Source organism: Dictyostelium discoideum, assembly GCF_000004695.1.
Source record: "Dictyostelium discoideum AX4 chromosome 4 chromosome, whole genome shotgun sequence".
NCBI lineage: Eukaryota > Evosea > Eumycetozoa > Dictyosteliales > Dictyosteliaceae > Dictyostelium > Dictyostelium discoideum.
Genome location: NC_007090.3, coordinates 4348354 through 4366935, shown reverse-complemented (window position 1 = coordinate 4366935; position 18582 = coordinate 4348354). Strand labels below are relative to the sequence as shown.

Below are 18582 nucleotides of genomic sequence, written 5' to 3'. Positions count from 1 at the left end.
ACAGCTCAATTGTTTGAATATATTTTAACTCATGGAAATCAATCAATTACAAGATTTACAACTACTTTTATAAATACACATAAAAATAAAAAAGAATATATAGAATCAGTTGAAAAATTAATTGCTCAATATCCACATATCGAATCCTTTACTATAAGGAAAACAAATTATCGTCACAATTATAATGATGATAGGGCAATATTTAATTATTTATTACAACCTTAGTAGTTGGTTTAAATAAAAAAAATAAAAAAAAAATAATTAAATAAATTAATTTAAAAATTAAATAAATAAATAAACTAATAAAAATTTGAATTAAAAATATTTTTTAATACAAATTAGCAACCAATTAAAAAATCAGGTAATTCAATAGTAAAATAAGTTTATTTTTATTTTTTTATTTTTAATATTTTTGCCAATATTTTTATAAAAATAATTTTAAATAAAAAAAAAGAAAAATATAACCATCTAATCTTTTTTCAAATTACAATTCGTATAATTATCTATTTTTCAACCACCAATAAAAAAAAAAAATAATAATATTGATTATATCGTTCTTTAATATCTGTTTTATTGTTAACACACTGTTTTTATTTTTATTTTTATCATTATTTTTATTTATTTTTTTTTTGTTAAATTTTAATTTATTATTAATTTTTTATTTTATTTTTCAAATGGGGGCGATATCTTTTTTTTTTTTTATTTTTTTTTATTTTATTTTTTTTTTTTTAATTTTTATTTTTTTTCTATTTTTAATTTGTTATTTTTTTTTTTTTATTCAAGCTAAAAATAATTTTTCAAAGGAACCCCGGTTTGTTTGCTTTTTTATTTTTTTTTAAATTTTCAAAATATTTTTTAATTATTTTTAATTTTTTTTATTTTTTTTTTTTTTAAAAAAAAAATTGTCAAAGTTCAACCTCTTCCCTTACTTATTGGTACAAGTTCCATTTTTTTCTTTTTTTTTTTTTTTTTTTTTTTCCAAATTTTAAATTTTTTTTAATTTTTTTCAAACTTTTTTATACTTATTTTTGATTTGATTAAATTTTTCCTTCTTTTTTTTTTTTTTTTTCTTTAATTTTTTTTAATAAAAAAATTTTCCTTCTCTTATGATAATTTTATATTTCAAAAAAAAAAAAAAAAAAAAAAAAAAAAAAAAAAAAAAAGAATGGAAAATTATAAATCAACTTCATTTAATCAAAATGTTTTAAAAAATAAAAGAACAGGAGAAACCCAAACATTAATTGAAAATGATAAAGAAAAAAAGATAATTAAAATATCAAATAATAATAATAATAATAAAAATTATAATAATAATGAAAATGATAATAATAAAAATAACAATATAAATAAAAATAATTGTGTGGATGATAATCAAAATACAATACCATTTTATTTACAAAGTATTATAATTAAAATTTTGTGTAAATATATAAATAAATCAAATAATATAAAAACAAACATCGGAAATATAGAAAAAAAAAAATATTTATGTAGACTTAAGAATCAAATTGCTAATGTTTGTTGGGATTGGTTCCATATGGTACAATCTGAATTGAATGTTATTGTTGATTTTAATTGTTTTAATTCATCATATTATTGTATTTTACAATATGAAAATATAAAATATTTTAAAATTACAAACCTTCAACCAATTAATGATATTAATTTTATAAATAATAAATTAAATCCAACTCTAAAAAATTTAAAAAATTTAAAAAAATTATATGTACCTTTTTATTTTGATACATTGGGTGATATCCAATTTGAAAATATTAAAATAAAAGTAATTGATGATAACAATAGTAAGAATTATGATAATAATAATAATAATAATAATAATAATAATAATAATAATAATAATAATAATAATAATAATAATAATAATAATTTATCAACAATAAATTATTCTCATTCTAAAAACAATGGGTATTATCCATTTTCTAATATTAATAATAGTATAAGTTTTATAAACAAAATCACAAATAATGTAAAACAAATCGGAGGTATGTATAGAATTATTAATATTTTATTTGTGTATATTATAAAATTATTAACACCCCACTCTCCCACATATTTAATTAATTTTATTTTATTTTATTTTTTTTTTTTTTCAATAGGAATACATTTAAAATCATGTTTCCCACCAAATGAAATAGTGCAATTGTTTTCAAGATGTAAAATCAAGGCAATAGATGTTGAAAATTATGATGAGTGGATTTTTCCATTCAAGGAAATTTCTTTAAATAAAAGTATATACTATTTACATGATTTGTCATATTCAGATAGTTTATCTATCAAACAAATATATTACATTTTAAAAGGATGTCCAAAAATAGAAGGCCTATCAATTGGTTTATGTTTTGAAAATCTAATATATCATTTATCAAATAGAAATGCATCATTAAAACCTTGTAAATGTAGTTTTGAACACGATGACGATGACGAAGAGGATGAAAGAAATAAAAAAACCAATAAACCACACAATAAAAACTCAAATTTCAAATATTATTGGAATTATATATTTCAATCAATTTCAAATCATAAAACATTAAAATCGATTTCAATTGAACATACATGTAAAGAATCGCTTGGAGAATTTGAAAAACACAAATTACCAGATCAATTTATTCAAACATTTGGATTAATGATTGCAAAAAACAAATCAATTAAATCATTGACAATAAATGAAATAATTCAAACCCCTCAACTATTTCAATTTATACAATCTATTAATAAAACAATTAAAAAGTATTACTCTATTGAATAAAGTAATATTATAGTTATTTAAAAAAATAAATAAATAAAATAATTTTTTTTTTTTTTTTTTTTTTTTTCATAAAAAGACTTTCTTTCTACTTTTTTTTTTTTTTTTTTTTTTTTTTTTACATTTCTTTATTTATTATTTTACTATTAATATAACATTCTAAAAATTTATATTTATGATTTGAAAATGGATTAAAATTTAAAATGAATTGGTCCCATCTATCTTTTTTAAATAATTCTGGTTGATATTTTTCAAATAATTTTACAACTTCTAAATGACCATTTTTAATTGAACCAGCCAAAATTGAATATAAATTGTTTTCAGTGGAAGGAATTGGTTCAATTTCTGTATTAATTGCAGTTGGCATTAAATTATTAATTTGATTTTGATTTTGATTACTATTATTATTATTATTATTATTACTATTACTGTTATTATTATAAAGTTGATCTAAATATTTAAAATATAATTTAATTGGTTCCAATTTACCAGATTTACCAATTTTACCAAAATAGGAGATCATATTGGAATTTGAATTTATCTTTGCTACATATTCAATTAATTGGGAATATTTACCAGAGGTTAAAAGGAAATGAAATAATAAATCTTTATCTACCTTCATCTCTAATAGATTTGTATTATATTTAAATTTACCACTCTTGATATCAAAGCTTCTATATTCTTGAATGAATGAAATTGCGGCTGGTACTTTACCATAGATCATAATTGCAGCAAAACCACTACCATACGATAAATTCTTACTACTTCCCATATACGCCTCATCATTTGATCCACTTAAATCTAATAAAAGTTTAAACTTTGCTAATGATAAACTATATGATGATTGAGAATTAAAATTGTTAACTAAATCTACTAAAATATCACTGATAGAGAATTGATAATTATTTCTAATCAAATATTCCACTGCATCACACTGATAAAATCTATTTAAAATCATTTTATTATTGGCATCAATATTTGCTTTATATTCATCCAATTGTTTAAATTTATCTAAAGAATCAACTAAATCAAATCTTGATCTACCTAAAAGTTGTTCTGGATTACCCCATTTTTCACATCTAAAAAATTTCTTTATATAATTTCTTTTTAATATATTCTCTAATAAATTTTTTGATTTTATAATTGATAATACCATTGTTGTAACTGATTTAATTATATATTTATTATTATTATTATTATTATTATTATTATTATTATTATTATTATTATTATTATTATTATTATTATTATTATTATTATTATTATTATTATTATTATTATTATTGTTGTTGTTGTTGTTGTTGTTGGTTGATTTCATATAAATATAATTAAAAATTTCCCAATTATCTAAATTAATTAAAGTTTGAAATAATGAACCTTCAGATATTAATTCTAAATTATTAATTATACTATTATCAATAAATGATATAATTCCATCATTTAAACCATTACTATTGTCTAGTTTTAATAATTGTTTTTTAAATATTTTATCACTTGTCTTTAAGTAGAAATTGAATTTTTTAGCTTTTGAATATTTATTAATACCCCATTGAAACATTGTACTATTACAATATTCACAAGATTTTTCCATTAGTTTTTGAATGAATTTATTATTTGGATCAATTCTTTCTAATATAGTTGGATCACTATATCTAACAGAGTATTCTATCAATGAGTAGTTTGAAGATTCTAAAATTTCTCCACTTGGAAGAAAATAAAAATCATCACACCAACATCTTTCTAATATTATCTTTACATATAATTTTAATAATTGATTTGTTATTATATCTGAATCATCAATATAATATAATATTTTTTCTTCTTTTTCTTGTTGTTGTTGTTGTTGTTGTTGTTGTTGTTGTTGTTGTTGTTGTTGTTGTTGTTGTTGTTGTTGTTGTTGTTGTTGTTGTTTTGCTTGATTTATTAAATTTGATAGTTCATTTAAAAGATTTAATAAATTTAAAGAATTTAATAGTTGATCCTTTCTATAAACTTTTTCAATGAATAATAAAATCATTGAATGATTAATTAAATCATCTAAAGTACCTTGAAAGAAATTATAAAAGAAATTTTTAAATGATGAAATTGGTTTTTCAATTTGAATTACAATTTCATTCCAAGGTGTTGTATCAACCATGGTTGATGATTGAATTTTAAAAATTCTATTAATTAAATTCATTGGTAAACTGAATAAACTCCAAATTGGTAATTTCTTTGGTTGAATTTCTACACCAATAACATCGATTGCATATTCAATAACTTTTAAATTTGGTTTTTCAAATAAATATTGATAAATTAATTCACTATTATATTTCTTTTCACCAATTACTCTATAAACATAATCTATAATTTCAAAATTATTATTTGACAATGCTTCATTTAAATATGATGTTTGTTTTTGTTGTTTTTGTTCTTGTTGTTCCTGTTGTTGTTGTTGTTGTTGTTGTTGTTGTTGTTGTTGTTGTTGTTGTTGTTGTTGTTGTTGTTTTGAAAATACCTTTAAACTAATTAAATTATTAGATTCAATTGATAATTGAATTATATCTAAAATTTGATGAGAAGTATTATATGGATCATTCATTTGAAAATCAATTAGTAATTGATCAATTTTATAATGATCCCTTAGATGAATGAATGATTGCTCGTCATTTTTAATTATTAAATTATCATCTCTAAGAATTTCTTTAATATCATTCAATGTAAATGTTAAATAATCATTTCTTTTAATCTTGTCAACTAATAACATTGGATATCTCTTTCTTATCCATTCAACTTGATGAATCTCTTTATATCTTTTTGTTTGAACTTCCCTTCTTTTTAATACACTCCATATATTAAAATTTATAAATTGATTTCTAAAAACTTTCCAAAATAAATATTCATGCTTATTTTCATTATCTATATTTTTATTATCGTTCATTATTATTAATGTTGTGTTTTTGAAAAATAAAAAAAAAAAAAAAAATGAAAAAATAAAAAAAAAAAAAACCAAAAAGAAAAAAATAATTTTTGCTAAAATTATGGAAAATTTGTTTCTTTGAAATTTTGGTATATCCATTTTTTTTTCTTTTTTTTCAAAATGTAATTTAAAAAAAAAAAAAAAATCTATTTTTATTTCTAAGATTTTTTTTTTTTTTATAATTTTTTTATTTAAATTTTATTGATCAATAACTTTACATTCTTCAATCGATTTAAAATTATATAATCTTTTAGCACCCATTAAACTTCCTTCGATATTTGGTTTTGCATTTAATCTCATTTTAGCTTCATATTGATTTAAATCTTCTTTTTTTAAACCATTTTTAATAGCATCCAATAAAATTGGGCAATCTTGTAATGCAGTATTAGCTCCAGCCTATATAATTTAATAATTGGGAAAAAAAAAGAAAAAAAAAAAAAAAAAAAAAATTAGAATTAAAAGTTTAATGATATACTAATAAATAATTTATATTAATTTTTAAAATACATACACCACCAGTTGGAGACATATTATGAACTGCATCACCAATTAAGGTTACATTTTCATTAGTTTCCCATTGATAAATATCAGGAAATGATGAAGTTACACCTAAATAACAAGATTTATTATCAAATGAAGATTTAATAATTTCTTGAAATCTTGGGTCCCAATTTCTAACTAAATGTAATTGATGTTCTTTTAATTGAGATGGACTCATTTTAAAGAGTTCTTCATCTGATTTTTCAAATGCTTGAGCTTGTCCTAATAATACCCAATAGATGTAATCCGTAGTTTCTGGTGAGAATTTTGAACAACCATCTGGAAGTTTACTATTAATTGGTTTGAATTTAATTGGTTCCATAAATATCATCAAGCCCTTCTCAGCATCATTTACAGTTGTTATCCATTCCATTGCCGATGCTGGTAAAGTATCTAAAATATGATTACTAATTTCAGTTTTACCAAATATGAATCTACCATTGGTATCAAAGGTCTTACATTGTGGTATTAATTGTTTTTTCACTTTTGAATTCACTCCATCCGCACCAACGATTAAGTCACCTTCAAAACTTGTACCATCTGAAAAATGTGCTACAACTTTACTACCACCACCACCATAGTTAATTAATTCATATCTAATGAATTTCTTATTATATTCAATATGATTTTCAATTGTTAATGTTAGGAGATTTCTTAAATTGGTTCTGTCGGCTGAGAAAACCATATTTTCATCCATTGATGATTTTCCAACTGGTGAGAAATTAGGTGCCCTTTTTAAAAGTTTACCATCGATTGCATTAATTGATGACATACCAAATGTTGTACGTGCACATGAATCCTTAAATAAATTCCATAAATCTTCACTTAACATCGTTTTTAATGCATTTGAACCTTCTGGTGATACACGAACTCTGTAACCTTGATCTCTGAAATTTATTGCTTCATCTCTTTCAAATATTTTAAATTTAATACCATTATTTGACAATCCTTGTGCTAATGCAAGTCCTGATATACCACCACCTATAATTATTACTGTTTTATCCATGATGATTTTTTTTTTTTTTTTAATTTATTTATTTATTTATTTATTTATTATTGTTATTATTATTATTTATTAAAGTAAAAATAAAAAATTAAAAATTAAAAAAAAGGTATTTATATAAAATACTATTTTTACTCCATCATTATACCATCATAAAAAAAAAAAAAAAAAAATTAAAATTTTAAATTATTTTTTTCTCCACCATAATACCACCATTAAATTATTTTTAAATTTATTTTTTTTTTTTCAAAAAAAAAAATATCCAAAATAAGAATTAGGTGTATAATTTTCACCGATTTCAAATAATTTTTGGTATGAAACGCTCAAAGATAAAAATAAGTAATTAATCACATTTTTTCAAAGAAAATTTAAAAAAAAAAATTAAAAATTAAAAATAATAAATATCTTAAAAAAACAATACACGTTTTTCTTTTTTTTTTTTTTTTTTTGAGCTTTTCAAAAAAATAAATTTTTTATTAAAAAAAATATTTTAATAATAATAAGGAAAATAATGAAAATGAGTCCCAAAGAAAAAAAAAAAAAATATTTTGTTTTTAATTCTAATACAAAAAAAAAAAAAAAAAAAAAAAATTAAACATTAAATTTCTAATTTTTATATAATATTATTTTTTTATTTATTTATTAATTTCTGTCATTATTAAAAAAAAAAAAAAAAAAAAAAAAAAAAAAAAAAAAAAAAAAAAAAAAAAAGTATAAAGAAACTTTTACCATATTATTTTCAATAAAAAAAAAAAAAAAAATATCTAAAATAAATATCTAAAATAAATAAAAAAATAAAATAAGTTGGAATTGGTAGAATCTATTTTTATATTTTTTTTTTTTTTAGTAAAAAAAAAAAAAAAAAAAAAAAAAAAAAAGGGTTCAGAAATTTTTTTGAATTTCTTTTTTTAAACAACTACAATTATTTTTTTTTTTTTTTCATTTTCATGAAAATTACAGAGTAAAATGTATGTATAAAAAAAAAAAAAAAAAAAAAAAAGAGATATGTAAAAAATAACACCTCTGTATAAAATTACTAACTAACAATTAATTATTATAATAAACATAGGAGTAATAATAATAACAATAATAATAAAAAAGATAACAATAAACATTGGTGTAAATATTGTAAAATATTCATTCAAGATAATATTAGCGTAAAGAATCATGAAGAAGGATGGAGACATAAAAACAATGTTACAAGATTTGTATCTACCCAAAATAGAGATAAAAAATATCAAGAAAGAGACCAAAAAGAAGCTGAAAGAGAAATAAATAGAATAAAAAATACAGGTGCAAGATCTTTTAGAGAAAAAGATTTATCAAGAGTTTTAGATGAAAAGAAACACCAACAACAACCACAACAACAACCACAACAACCACAACAACAACAAAGAATATTTAATAATAATAGTAATAATAATAATAATAATAATAATAATAATAATAATAATAATAATAATAATAATAATAATAATAATAATAGTAATAATAATAATAATTACCACCAACCACAATATCCTACCACAACAACTACTACCACTACTACTAATACTACAGCCTCAAATAAAAATTGTGATAACGCAGATTCAAAGTTTAAAGAGATACAAGAACAACAAAGACAACTACTAAGTAATAATGATTATTATAACTATTATCAAGATAGACAGCAATTAATATATGATTACTATCAAAATGAAGGTAATCAACCAATACCTGAACCACCTTTAAATACAAGTTTATATGGATATACAGAATCACCACTTTTAAAATCACGTTTAGATTCTTCAACTGACACATTATCTTCTTCCTCATCATCAACAATAATATCACCTTCGCACCAAAAAAAGAGAAAACAAGATGATACAAATTCACCTATACCAGCAAAAATTTCAAAAGATGAATGTGTTAATAATGAAAATAAAGATAAATCAAATGAAAAAGAAAATGAGCTTAATAATAATAATAATAATAATAAAAGTGGAGAAGGTGAAGAAGGTGAAGAGAGTGATGATAATGACGATGATGAAGAGGAATCTGGATCAGGATCAGAATCAGAATCAGAATCTTCAGAAGTTGATCAAAGTGAGAGTATAATTGGACAATGGCAAACAGTTGATCCAATTGAAAGTGCATTTGGTTCAACAAGAAAAGATAGTGATGATGAAAAAGATAAAAAAGATAAAAAAAATAAAAAAGATAATGATGAAAATAAACGAGATGAAAAAGACTATTCCGATGTATCTGATGCCGATAGTGAAGAAGAAAGTGTAAACATTACAAAAAGAGCTATGGCAAATCATAAAAAACCAATAACCCTTACAAATGTAATTTCACCAACCATTCCATCAACATCAAAGAATTTTGAATCAGTTTTATCTTTTAATAAATCTGGTGTATTTTCATTAAATAATAATAATAATAATAATAATAATAATAATAATAATAATAATAATAATAATAATAATAATAATAATAATAATAATAATAATAATAATAACGAACCACCACAACCAACACCTCAAATAACCTTAAAATTTAACAAACCTTTAAAACAAAGAAATACAAGAAAAACAAATATAGAAGATAAACAATCTTAAAATATATAGGCAGAACAATTTGTGAATTTCATAGATTGTCCATGGATAATAATACTATAAAATAAACTTTATTTGTTTTTTTTTTTTTGTTTTTTTTTTTAAAAAATAATTCTTTTCTTTTTTTTCTTTTTTGTTTAGTTTTTGATTTGATTTGTTTCCAAAGAAAATAATAAATAAAAAATGTATAAAGTTTTTTTTTTTTTTTTTTTAATTTTTTGATTTTTTGACTATTTTTTTTTTTTTTTTTTTTTTTTTTGTTAATAAAATTAATTATTAATTTTTAATTGATTGTTGATTTACTTGTTGATGTATTTGTTGTTTTTGTTGTTGTAATAAATTAAATAATTCACTTGAAGATTGAATTCTTGATAAATTGAAATTAGGATTATTTAAGTCAGTATAGTATGGTGCCTGTGGATCTTCAGGATGATAAGCTAACATTTCATTATAAATTAATTCTTTTAATAAATCTCTATTTAAATCCCATGCTTCAAAATTTAAACTAAACTTATGTAAACAAATTGGTTCATCTGATGGGTCATGTAAAGATTGAAAATATGGATGTGCCAAAGCTTCCTCAACCGTTAATCTCTTACTTGGATCAAAATATAACATTCTTTCTAATAAATCAATTGCATCTGGATTTGCTTTTGGGAACATATTTGCAAAATTAACTTTTGGTTGGTTACCCATATTTCTTATAAATTGACGTGCTTGTTCATTTGCAATATTACAAATATCTTCTTCTGATGGTGATCCAATAGTTTCTATAATTAATGTAATTTGATGAATATCTTTATTTTTTTTTAAAAAAAAATAAAAAATAAAAAAGATTGTATTAGTAAAAAAAAAAAAAAAAAAAAAGTTTTAATTTTTCCAAAAATTTCCAAAAAAAATAAAAAAATAAAAATATATTTTTCCAGGTTTTTTTTTTTTTTTTTTTTTTTTTTTTTTTTTTCATAAAAATACTTACAATCTTTTCCTTGGAATAAAGGTTTTCTACCTAAAAGTTCAGCGAAAATACAACCTACAGACCAAATATCAATTGCTTTTGTATATTTATTCCAAGATAGAATGACTTCAGGAGCACGATACCAACGAGTTGCAACGTATTCAGTCATAAAACCTTGATGAGTTGCATCTTCAACACGAGCAAGACCAAGATCACAAATTTTTAATAGACAATCTTCATTTATTAAAAGGTTTGAAGGTTTTAAATCTCTATGTAATACATTTGCTGAATGAATATGTTTTAGACCACGTAACATTTGATAAACGAAATATTGACAATGATCATCCGATAATGGTTGTGGTGAAGTTATAATTTGGTGTAAATCTGTATCCATCAATTCTGAAACTATATAAACGTCTTCAAATTGCTCTTTACTATTTGGTTTCAATATATCCTTGATCGAGATAAGATTTTCATGTTTAAAATGTCTAAGTAAATGAATTTCACGTAATGTACGTTTTGTATCTTTTAAATTGTCAAATGCTTTACTAATCTTTTTAATTGCAACCTTTTCTCCTGTTAAATTATCTTTGGCAGAACAAACAACTCCATAGGCACCATGTCCTATACACTTTACTATTGAATATCTTCTTGGTACTGTAAATTGTGATCCATATACAAAATATGATATATTATCATTAAAATTACTTGTATCACTTGTTGGTGGTGGTGGCATTAATTGTTGTAATTGTTGTTGTGTCATTTGTTGTGATTGTTGTTGTTGATTTTGTTGTTGTTGTTGGTTTTGTTGGTTTTGTTGTTGTTGTTGTTGTTGTTGGTTTTGTTGTTGTTGTTGTTGTTGTTGTGCTTGTTGAGCTTGTACTTGTTGAGCTTGTACTTGTTGTTGTTGAGCTTGTGCAGCTGCTTGTTGTTGTGCTTGTGCAGCTGCTTGTAATTGACGTGGAGATTGGAGAACATTTTCCATTCCACTCATTAGAATGGCATTATTATCTTGGACATTAAACATTGTTGATTGGTGTGTATTATCGGAATCCATTTGTGATTGAAAGTGATCAAATTCTGGTTCCATTTTTTATATTTTATTTTATTTATTTATTTATTTACTATTCTACAAAAAAAAAGGTTTTTTTATTTATTTAATTATTTACTTTAAAAAAAAAAAAAAAAATTTTATTTATTTATTTACTATTTATAGTTTTTATATGTAAGTGTATATGGTGTGTTATATATAAAATTGTGTGGTTTTTTTTTTTTTATTTTTTTATTTTTATTTTTTTATAATTTTATTTTTATTTTTATTATTTACAAGAATGAAAGTTTTTTTTTTTTTTTTTTTTTTTATGTGGGTTTTTAAAATTAGATACTAGATATAAAAAAAAAAAATAAAAAAAATGAGTTTTAATGACAAATTTTTTTTTTTTTTTTTTTTTTTTTTATTTTTTATTTTTTTATTTTTAAATATTAATTTATTTAATTATTGTATTAATATAAATGATTGATTGAGAGTGATTTTATACATAAACAAATATAGTGAGTAAGTGGTAAATTGTGTGGGTGGGTGTAATTTGGTTATTTGAAGAAACGTTGTTGTTATTTTATTTTTATTTTTATTTCTTTTTTTTTTTTTTTTTTTTTTCTTTTATTTTTATTAACTTTGTGTGCTAATTAATTGAAAAGTGTCGTTATAACTGAGATTGATCTTAACAAAAATGTTTTTTTTTTAAAAAAAAAAAAAAAGAAACAGATATCTGATATTGTTTTTTTTTTTATTTTTAAAAAATTTTCGATTTTTTTTTTTTTTTTTTATATTAATAAAACAGTATTGGGGGGTTTAATTTAATGAAAAAGTTTATTTGAATGTTTTTTATTATTATTTGCAGTGTGAGCGCACTAATAATTATTGCTATTATTGTATCTTTGTTATTGTTTTTTTTTGGAGCTACAAACTACAGAATGTATGTGTGTGTCTCTCTTTCTCTCTCTTTGAGTGAGTTTATGAATTTATCTTTTATTGTTGTTAAAAATGCCAAAAATAAAAAAAAAAAAAAAACTTTTTTCTTTTCTTTTTTTTTTTTTTTTTTTTTTTTTTTTTTTTTAGGAATATAAAATCAAAACCAAAATCTCGAATTTTTTTTTTTTTTTTATTTTTTTTAATTTTTTATTTTTAAATTCTTTTTTTATTTATTTTTTTTTTTTATTTTTTTATTTTTAATTTTTTTTTTTTTTTTGTATCTTCTCAACAAAAATAAAAAATTTTAAAAAAAAGATTTTTTTGTGATTTTCATTTCAATAAATAAATTATATTTGTTTGTGTGTAAATCATTAATTATAATAATTATTTAAATCAATTCACCCTACTACAAAGAATGTGATTTACAACAATTTTAAACCTCCAATACACAAAAAAATTTTTCCTCAAGATCACGAGAAACAGTCTATTAATATTTTTTTTTTTTTATTTTTTATTTTTTTTTTTTTTAAAATTTTTTGAAAAAACTTTTTTTAAAAATTTGTAGATTGCTAAATTTGTAGATTGCTAAAAATAAGATATTTTTTTTTTGATTGGTTTTTTTTTGGCTCGGTTGAAAAAAAAAAAAAAAAAATAAAAATAACAAAAAAAAAAAAAAAAACCAATCAAAAAACCAATTAATTAATTAATTAATATTTCATATATATGATTTAATTCCCCAATATAAGATTTTAATAAACATGTTTTTAATGAAAAAAAAAAAAAAAAAAATCAGTCAAAAAAAAAAAACAAAATTTCATTCTGGTCAAAATTAAAACCAAGACGAGATAAAAATAATTAAAAAAAAATAATAACAAAATTAATTTTTTTTTTACAATTTTCCTTTTTTTTTTTTTTTTTTTTTTTTTTTTTTTTTTTTCTAAAATTATTAAAAAGTTATTCAAATAACAAACTAAATATTAAATTTATCTTTCCTTTTTTTTTTTTTTAGGTAAATTATTTTATTGATAAAAATAAATAAATAAATAAAAAAATAAATAAATAAATAAATAAATAAATAAATAAATAAATAAATAAATTAAATAAAATAAAATAATACATATATTTTTTTAAATTTTTCTAAAAATAAATAAAATATTTTTATTATAATTTATTTTGTTTTTTTAATTTAATTTTATATTGTAAACGTCTTAAATGATGCTTTTTCTTTATGATTATAATAATAACCACCACTAATGCAATTGTAAAACCAACTACACCAACAACAATACCAATGATAAGTTTTTCATTAATAGAATGATCGTTTGATTGACTACAAATTGAATTTTCATCATTATTTAAGTTTGGATTAACTAAAACTGAAAAAGATGGATCAAGTTGAGCAAGAAATATATAATATGGAATATTAATAGCAATAAAAGATTTTTGAAAGGTTGAAGTAATTGCCTCATCACCATGATCATTTTCAATTATTGGATCATTTAAGGCTAATTGAGAATTTCCAATTGATATTGTTTTAAAATCAATTATACCTCTTTTTATAAATTTACCATAAATACTTTGATAGTTAATTGTTAGTTTTAAATAATTTGAATTATCTAAAACTGTATTACCATAGGAACTAGATGAGCAATAATCTGATTTTGAATTATTATTTGTTTCTTTTGCACTTGCAGAAATTACCAATTGAAGAGTATTTAATTTATTTGAGAATGGGTATGAAGTTATATTGATATTATATTTCAATGTAGATGGATCCATAGTAATCTTTTGATCCGCAAATGTAATTACTGTAAGTTGTTCATACCAAATACTTGATACAGTTACATTACAAATTAATTTTGAATTATTATTATTATTATCTAAAATTGAAGTTGTATAAAAATTTTCATTAGGATTAATCTTTGTCAATATCCATTTATCGAATGGATAACGTTTGATTGGTTTTGATTCATAATCGATTTCTCTCAATTCAACCAATGATATTATACCTGCAATTTCAGATTCACTATCTTTATCATGATATGTGAAATTAGTTGATGGTGTATTTGGATTAACAATTGGTGGCGTAATAACTAAAACTTTTGAATTACATGATTCACCAATCCATGGTGAAAAACAAACACAACCTGATTCAGTACATGTACCATGTGTTGCTCCACCACATTGTGGATTACCAATACATTTTTGAGGAGGATTTGTTGGTATTGGTGTTGATGGTACAATTTTATATTCATTAACTTTATTGGGCACTTGAATTGGAACTATTAAAAATAAATTACTATTGGTTATATTAACATAAAATGGTTCATTAATTGGTTGTAAATTAATTGTTAAATAACTTTCATTTTGATTTCCAATTACTGGATATGATAATTGGGTTGATTGAATTAAAACGTTAACAGATAAAGCATCTTGTAAATTCTTTCCAAATAATGTTAAATTTCCACCTATACTATAGAATGCTGATGAATCTAAAATTATTGGTATGTTGGTTAAATTTATTGAAACAATTGGAATTTCATGGATAATTTGTGTGTTATTCATTCCTTTTAATTGATTTTTATTGTATCCACTAATAATACCAACTTTATTACAAATACCATATACTGATAATGGAATTGATAAAAATGGTAAACCAAAACCAAATGGGACAGTGATAGGATTCGATTTAAAAGTCGCAAATGTATCATTATATTGATAAATTTCAAAAGGTATTCTAATAGTATCATCAATTAAACCACCAACTAAATAAATAAATGGTAATTGTGATTCTGTCATTAAACCAATTGGATCTTTAACTTGTAGAGTAAATTGTAAATCTTTTGTAATTGGTGAATTAGTTATTATTGAATTTAAATTTGCGGTTAATGATGTAATTATTGGAGATGATTCTAGAATTGCCAATTGATTGCATTGCACACTAAATCCCTTCACAGTATTAAAAATCATGAATGGGTCAATTGGTAATGGTATTGTTGTAGTAATATCACCATTATATGAATATTTATTAAATGAGGATAAATAGCCTTGTTTATCAATCAATGTAACATTTATAATTTCATATTTACTTGTAAAACATGGAAATTTCAATTCAAATGTAAATGTATCATTTGTACCGCCAACTAATTGTTCATTTGTAAATGAAAAATTAAAATACATCTTTCTAAATGTAGTAATACTTGAACTTTCAATTGAAATGAAACCGTTATCAAATTGATTTCTTGATGGTTGTAATTGAATTGTTAAATTAATTCTATTTAAATTTTGTAAATCATTAATTTCAACTATTTCTTTTTCAAATGAATACGATTTAATTATTGGTGGTAATGAATAACCATATTCTGAATAAGTATATAATGACGATGTATCATTCACATTACTATCAGTTGATGGATTATTTAATAAATATGATTTAATATAACTTGAAGTATATTCATAACCAACATTATTTACAATTGAATAATCAACTTCTCCAGTTGGTAAATTAGCTGGTACATAAAATTCTGCTTTAAATAATTTTTTATTTTCATCAATTAAAGTGAAAGGTATTGCTTTATGAAAATGAATATTTGAAGATAAACTTTTAGGTGATAAAATAAATGATGGATGATGAAAAATTGAATGTTTAAAGTCAAAATTATTAAAACCTAAATAAACTGTATTTAATCCACCAACATCGGTTGTATTCATTGATTGAACTTCAAATTTTAATGAATTAATTATTGGTGATTCAATGATTTCATTTAAATTTGGAATTCTTGGTAATAAATGTTTTGGTAATTGTGTTTCTTTTAAATCACCACTAAATGCTCTGAATGTTGTAAAATCTTTAAATTGACCAAATGAAGGTTGAAAAATATTAGAATATGATCCAACACCATCATAACCAGTAGCTTTAACAACAGCAAAATCAAAATCATAACTTTGACTTGTTATAAAATAAAAATCACCCCCAATTTTAGTTTTAACCATGAATTTATTAAAACCAATATAAATAAATTCCAATGAAAATATTAAAGTTTCCTTTGGAATTGAACTAGCATCTACACTATATACATTTGATCCACCAATAAAAACTTTTAAAGTTCCTTGAATACCATTACTCATTGGTTGAGTTATCGATGTTATATATGTTGATTCATTTGCAACACTACATCCAAATGGGAATGAATAATACTTTGTAAATGATATTTGTGGATACATTAAAACCATTGGGAATGAAAGAGTTTTAGTATTTATTGAACCAATACCTAAAAAATCCATTGCACCTATCGAAGCTGTATATGTAGTAAAAGGAGGACCCGATACAACATCTCCATTTATATATGATTCAATTTGGTAAAGTGGTGATAATAACTTTTCATTTTTATTAACTTGATTAATATTATTATTTATTGTTTGATTATTCCAATATCTATATTCATAATATGCTTCATTCATTAAATGATTTTGATTTAAAAATGCTTGTGATAATTTATTTGTAAAAATTATTTGACTCATTTGAATTTCAAATTTTTCAAAACCACTTGAATTTACATAGTTTGATGATAAATATTTAATTGGTTCATCTGAATCTAAATTAATTAAACTATAGCTATAACTATTAACACTAAATCTATTTATAAATGGACCCGATGGATAAAATTTAACGTTTGTTGGAATTACCATATTAGCTTCTAAAATTTTTTTTTTTTTTTTTTTTTTTATTCATTTATTAATAAATTGTTTTATATTTAGTTTTTTATATTGTTATTTTTTAAAATGAAAATACTTACTTTTTGTATTTTTAAAAATTCCATTAATAGTTAGAGCAAAATTGAAATTATTATGGTATGTTGAATTTATTGAAAATGTCATTGTATCAAAATTATTAATTTTCATATAAATCATATAATAATTACCAGATTTTTCAATTCTACAATCAGAATCACATATATCTGATTTTAAATTATCAATAAATGATAATGATATTAAATTTGCTCTATTCCATGAATAAATTGAAAAATAACTAATCATAATTTTATTATCATATAAACTAAAATCTGTAGCTATAATATTATTTTTTTCTGGTAATGGTGGCGCTTTAATTTTTCAAATATTAATATTTATTAATTAATACAACATTCAAACTATAAATAATTTTTTTTTTTTTTTTTTTTTTAAATTTAAATATTTACCAGAACAATAAAAGTTTTTATTTATATTAGATACTGCTATTGTTCCATTTGGATATATCTCGCCAAATGTGTAATTACCAACTATTAAACCATTTTTTGAATCAGAGGCCCAGCTTTCAATTTGATAAATTAAAGTTTTATTGCCGTTTGATGGAGAAGTGGAATGTGAATAGATTTGTTGACTATATTCTGGTTGGAATAAACGGATATCATTTGTACTTTCAGACAATTCTAAAAATAATACTACAACAAATTTACATGTTGGAAAATTATTTTGATTCGGTCCATCTGAATACTGATTGAGTGATGATTTTGTTGATAGATCAGTAATTTTTAGGGACTCAACAAAAATATTAAAATTTATTAATAAAAAAAAGATTAAAAAAAATAATAATTTCATTTTTTTTAATTATTTATTGGGCTCGTTTGTAGATCAGAAAAAAGAAAAAAAAAAAAAATAAAAATAAAAATAAAAAAAAAAATAAAAATAAAAAAAAAAAAATAAAAATAAAAATTATAAAAGGTTGGGGTGGTTTGGAAAATATCTTTTTTTTTTTTTATTATTTTTTTTTATAATAAAAAAAAATAACCGGG

General features: G+C 20.8%; 7 protein-coding genes across 7 annotated transcripts in view; 3 read left to right on the top strand and 4 right to left on the bottom strand.

The window, feature by feature from the left end:
* The window catches only part of DDB_G0286369 (hypothetical protein), a gene marked incomplete at both ends in the record, with an annotated part of 2475 nt that extends 2250 nt beyond the window's left edge, over positions 1-225 (top strand). The window contains one exon of the mRNA XM_632617.1: positions 1-225. This exon is cut by the window's left edge and continues 2250 nt beyond it. Within this exon, the coding sequence (XP_637709.1) occupies positions 1-225 (225 nt within the window).
* Positions 226-1165: 940 nt separating this feature from the next.
* DDB_G0286367 (hypothetical protein) lies at positions 1166-2767 on the top strand (the record flags this gene model as incomplete). Its single annotated transcript, XM_632616.1, has 2 exons — positions 1166-2003; positions 2118-2767. The coding sequence occupies 2 exons, from the start codon at positions 1166-1168 to the stop codon at positions 2765-2767; spliced, it is 1488 nt and encodes a 495-aa protein (XP_637708.1).
* Positions 2768-2882: 115 nt separating this feature from the next.
* On the bottom strand, positions 2883-5822 carry DDB_G0286365 (hypothetical protein; the record flags this gene model as incomplete). The annotated part of the gene is made up of 3 exons (XM_632615.1): positions 2883-3214; positions 3254-3881; positions 3918-5822. The coding sequence occupies 3 exons, from the start codon at positions 5820-5822 to the stop codon at positions 2883-2885; spliced, it is 2865 nt and encodes a 954-aa protein (XP_637707.1).
* A 99-nt stretch (positions 5823-5921) lies between these two features.
* Positions 5922-7269, bottom strand: DDB_G0286363 (hypothetical protein; the record flags this gene model as incomplete). Its single annotated transcript, XM_632614.1, has 2 exons — positions 5922-6119; positions 6235-7269. 2 exons carry the CDS (start codon positions 7267-7269, stop codon positions 5922-5924), a joined length of 1233 nt encoding a protein of 410 aa, XP_637706.1.
* A 944-nt stretch (positions 7270-8213) lies between these two features.
* DDB_G0286361 (hypothetical protein) lies at positions 8214-9866 on the top strand (the record flags this gene model as incomplete). The annotated part of the gene is made up of 2 exons (XM_632613.1): positions 8214-8227; positions 8336-9866. 2 exons carry the CDS (start codon positions 8214-8216, stop codon positions 9864-9866), a joined length of 1545 nt encoding a protein of 514 aa, XP_637705.1.
* Positions 9867-10139: 273 nt separating this feature from the next.
* Positions 10140-11908, bottom strand: erkA (extracellular signal-regulated protein kinase; the record flags this gene model as incomplete). Its single annotated transcript, XM_632612.1, has 2 exons — positions 10140-10660; positions 10840-11908. The coding sequence occupies 2 exons, from the start codon at positions 11906-11908 to the stop codon at positions 10140-10142; spliced, it is 1590 nt and encodes a 529-aa protein (XP_637704.1).
* Positions 11909-13951: 2043 nt separating this feature from the next.
* Positions 13952-18388, bottom strand: DDB_G0286323 (hypothetical protein; the record flags this gene model as incomplete). The annotated part of the gene is made up of 3 exons (XM_632762.1): positions 13952-17487; positions 17587-17892; positions 17989-18388. 3 exons carry the CDS (start codon positions 18386-18388, stop codon positions 13952-13954), a joined length of 4242 nt encoding a protein of 1413 aa, XP_637854.1.
* Positions 18389-18582: the final 194 nt, after the last annotated feature.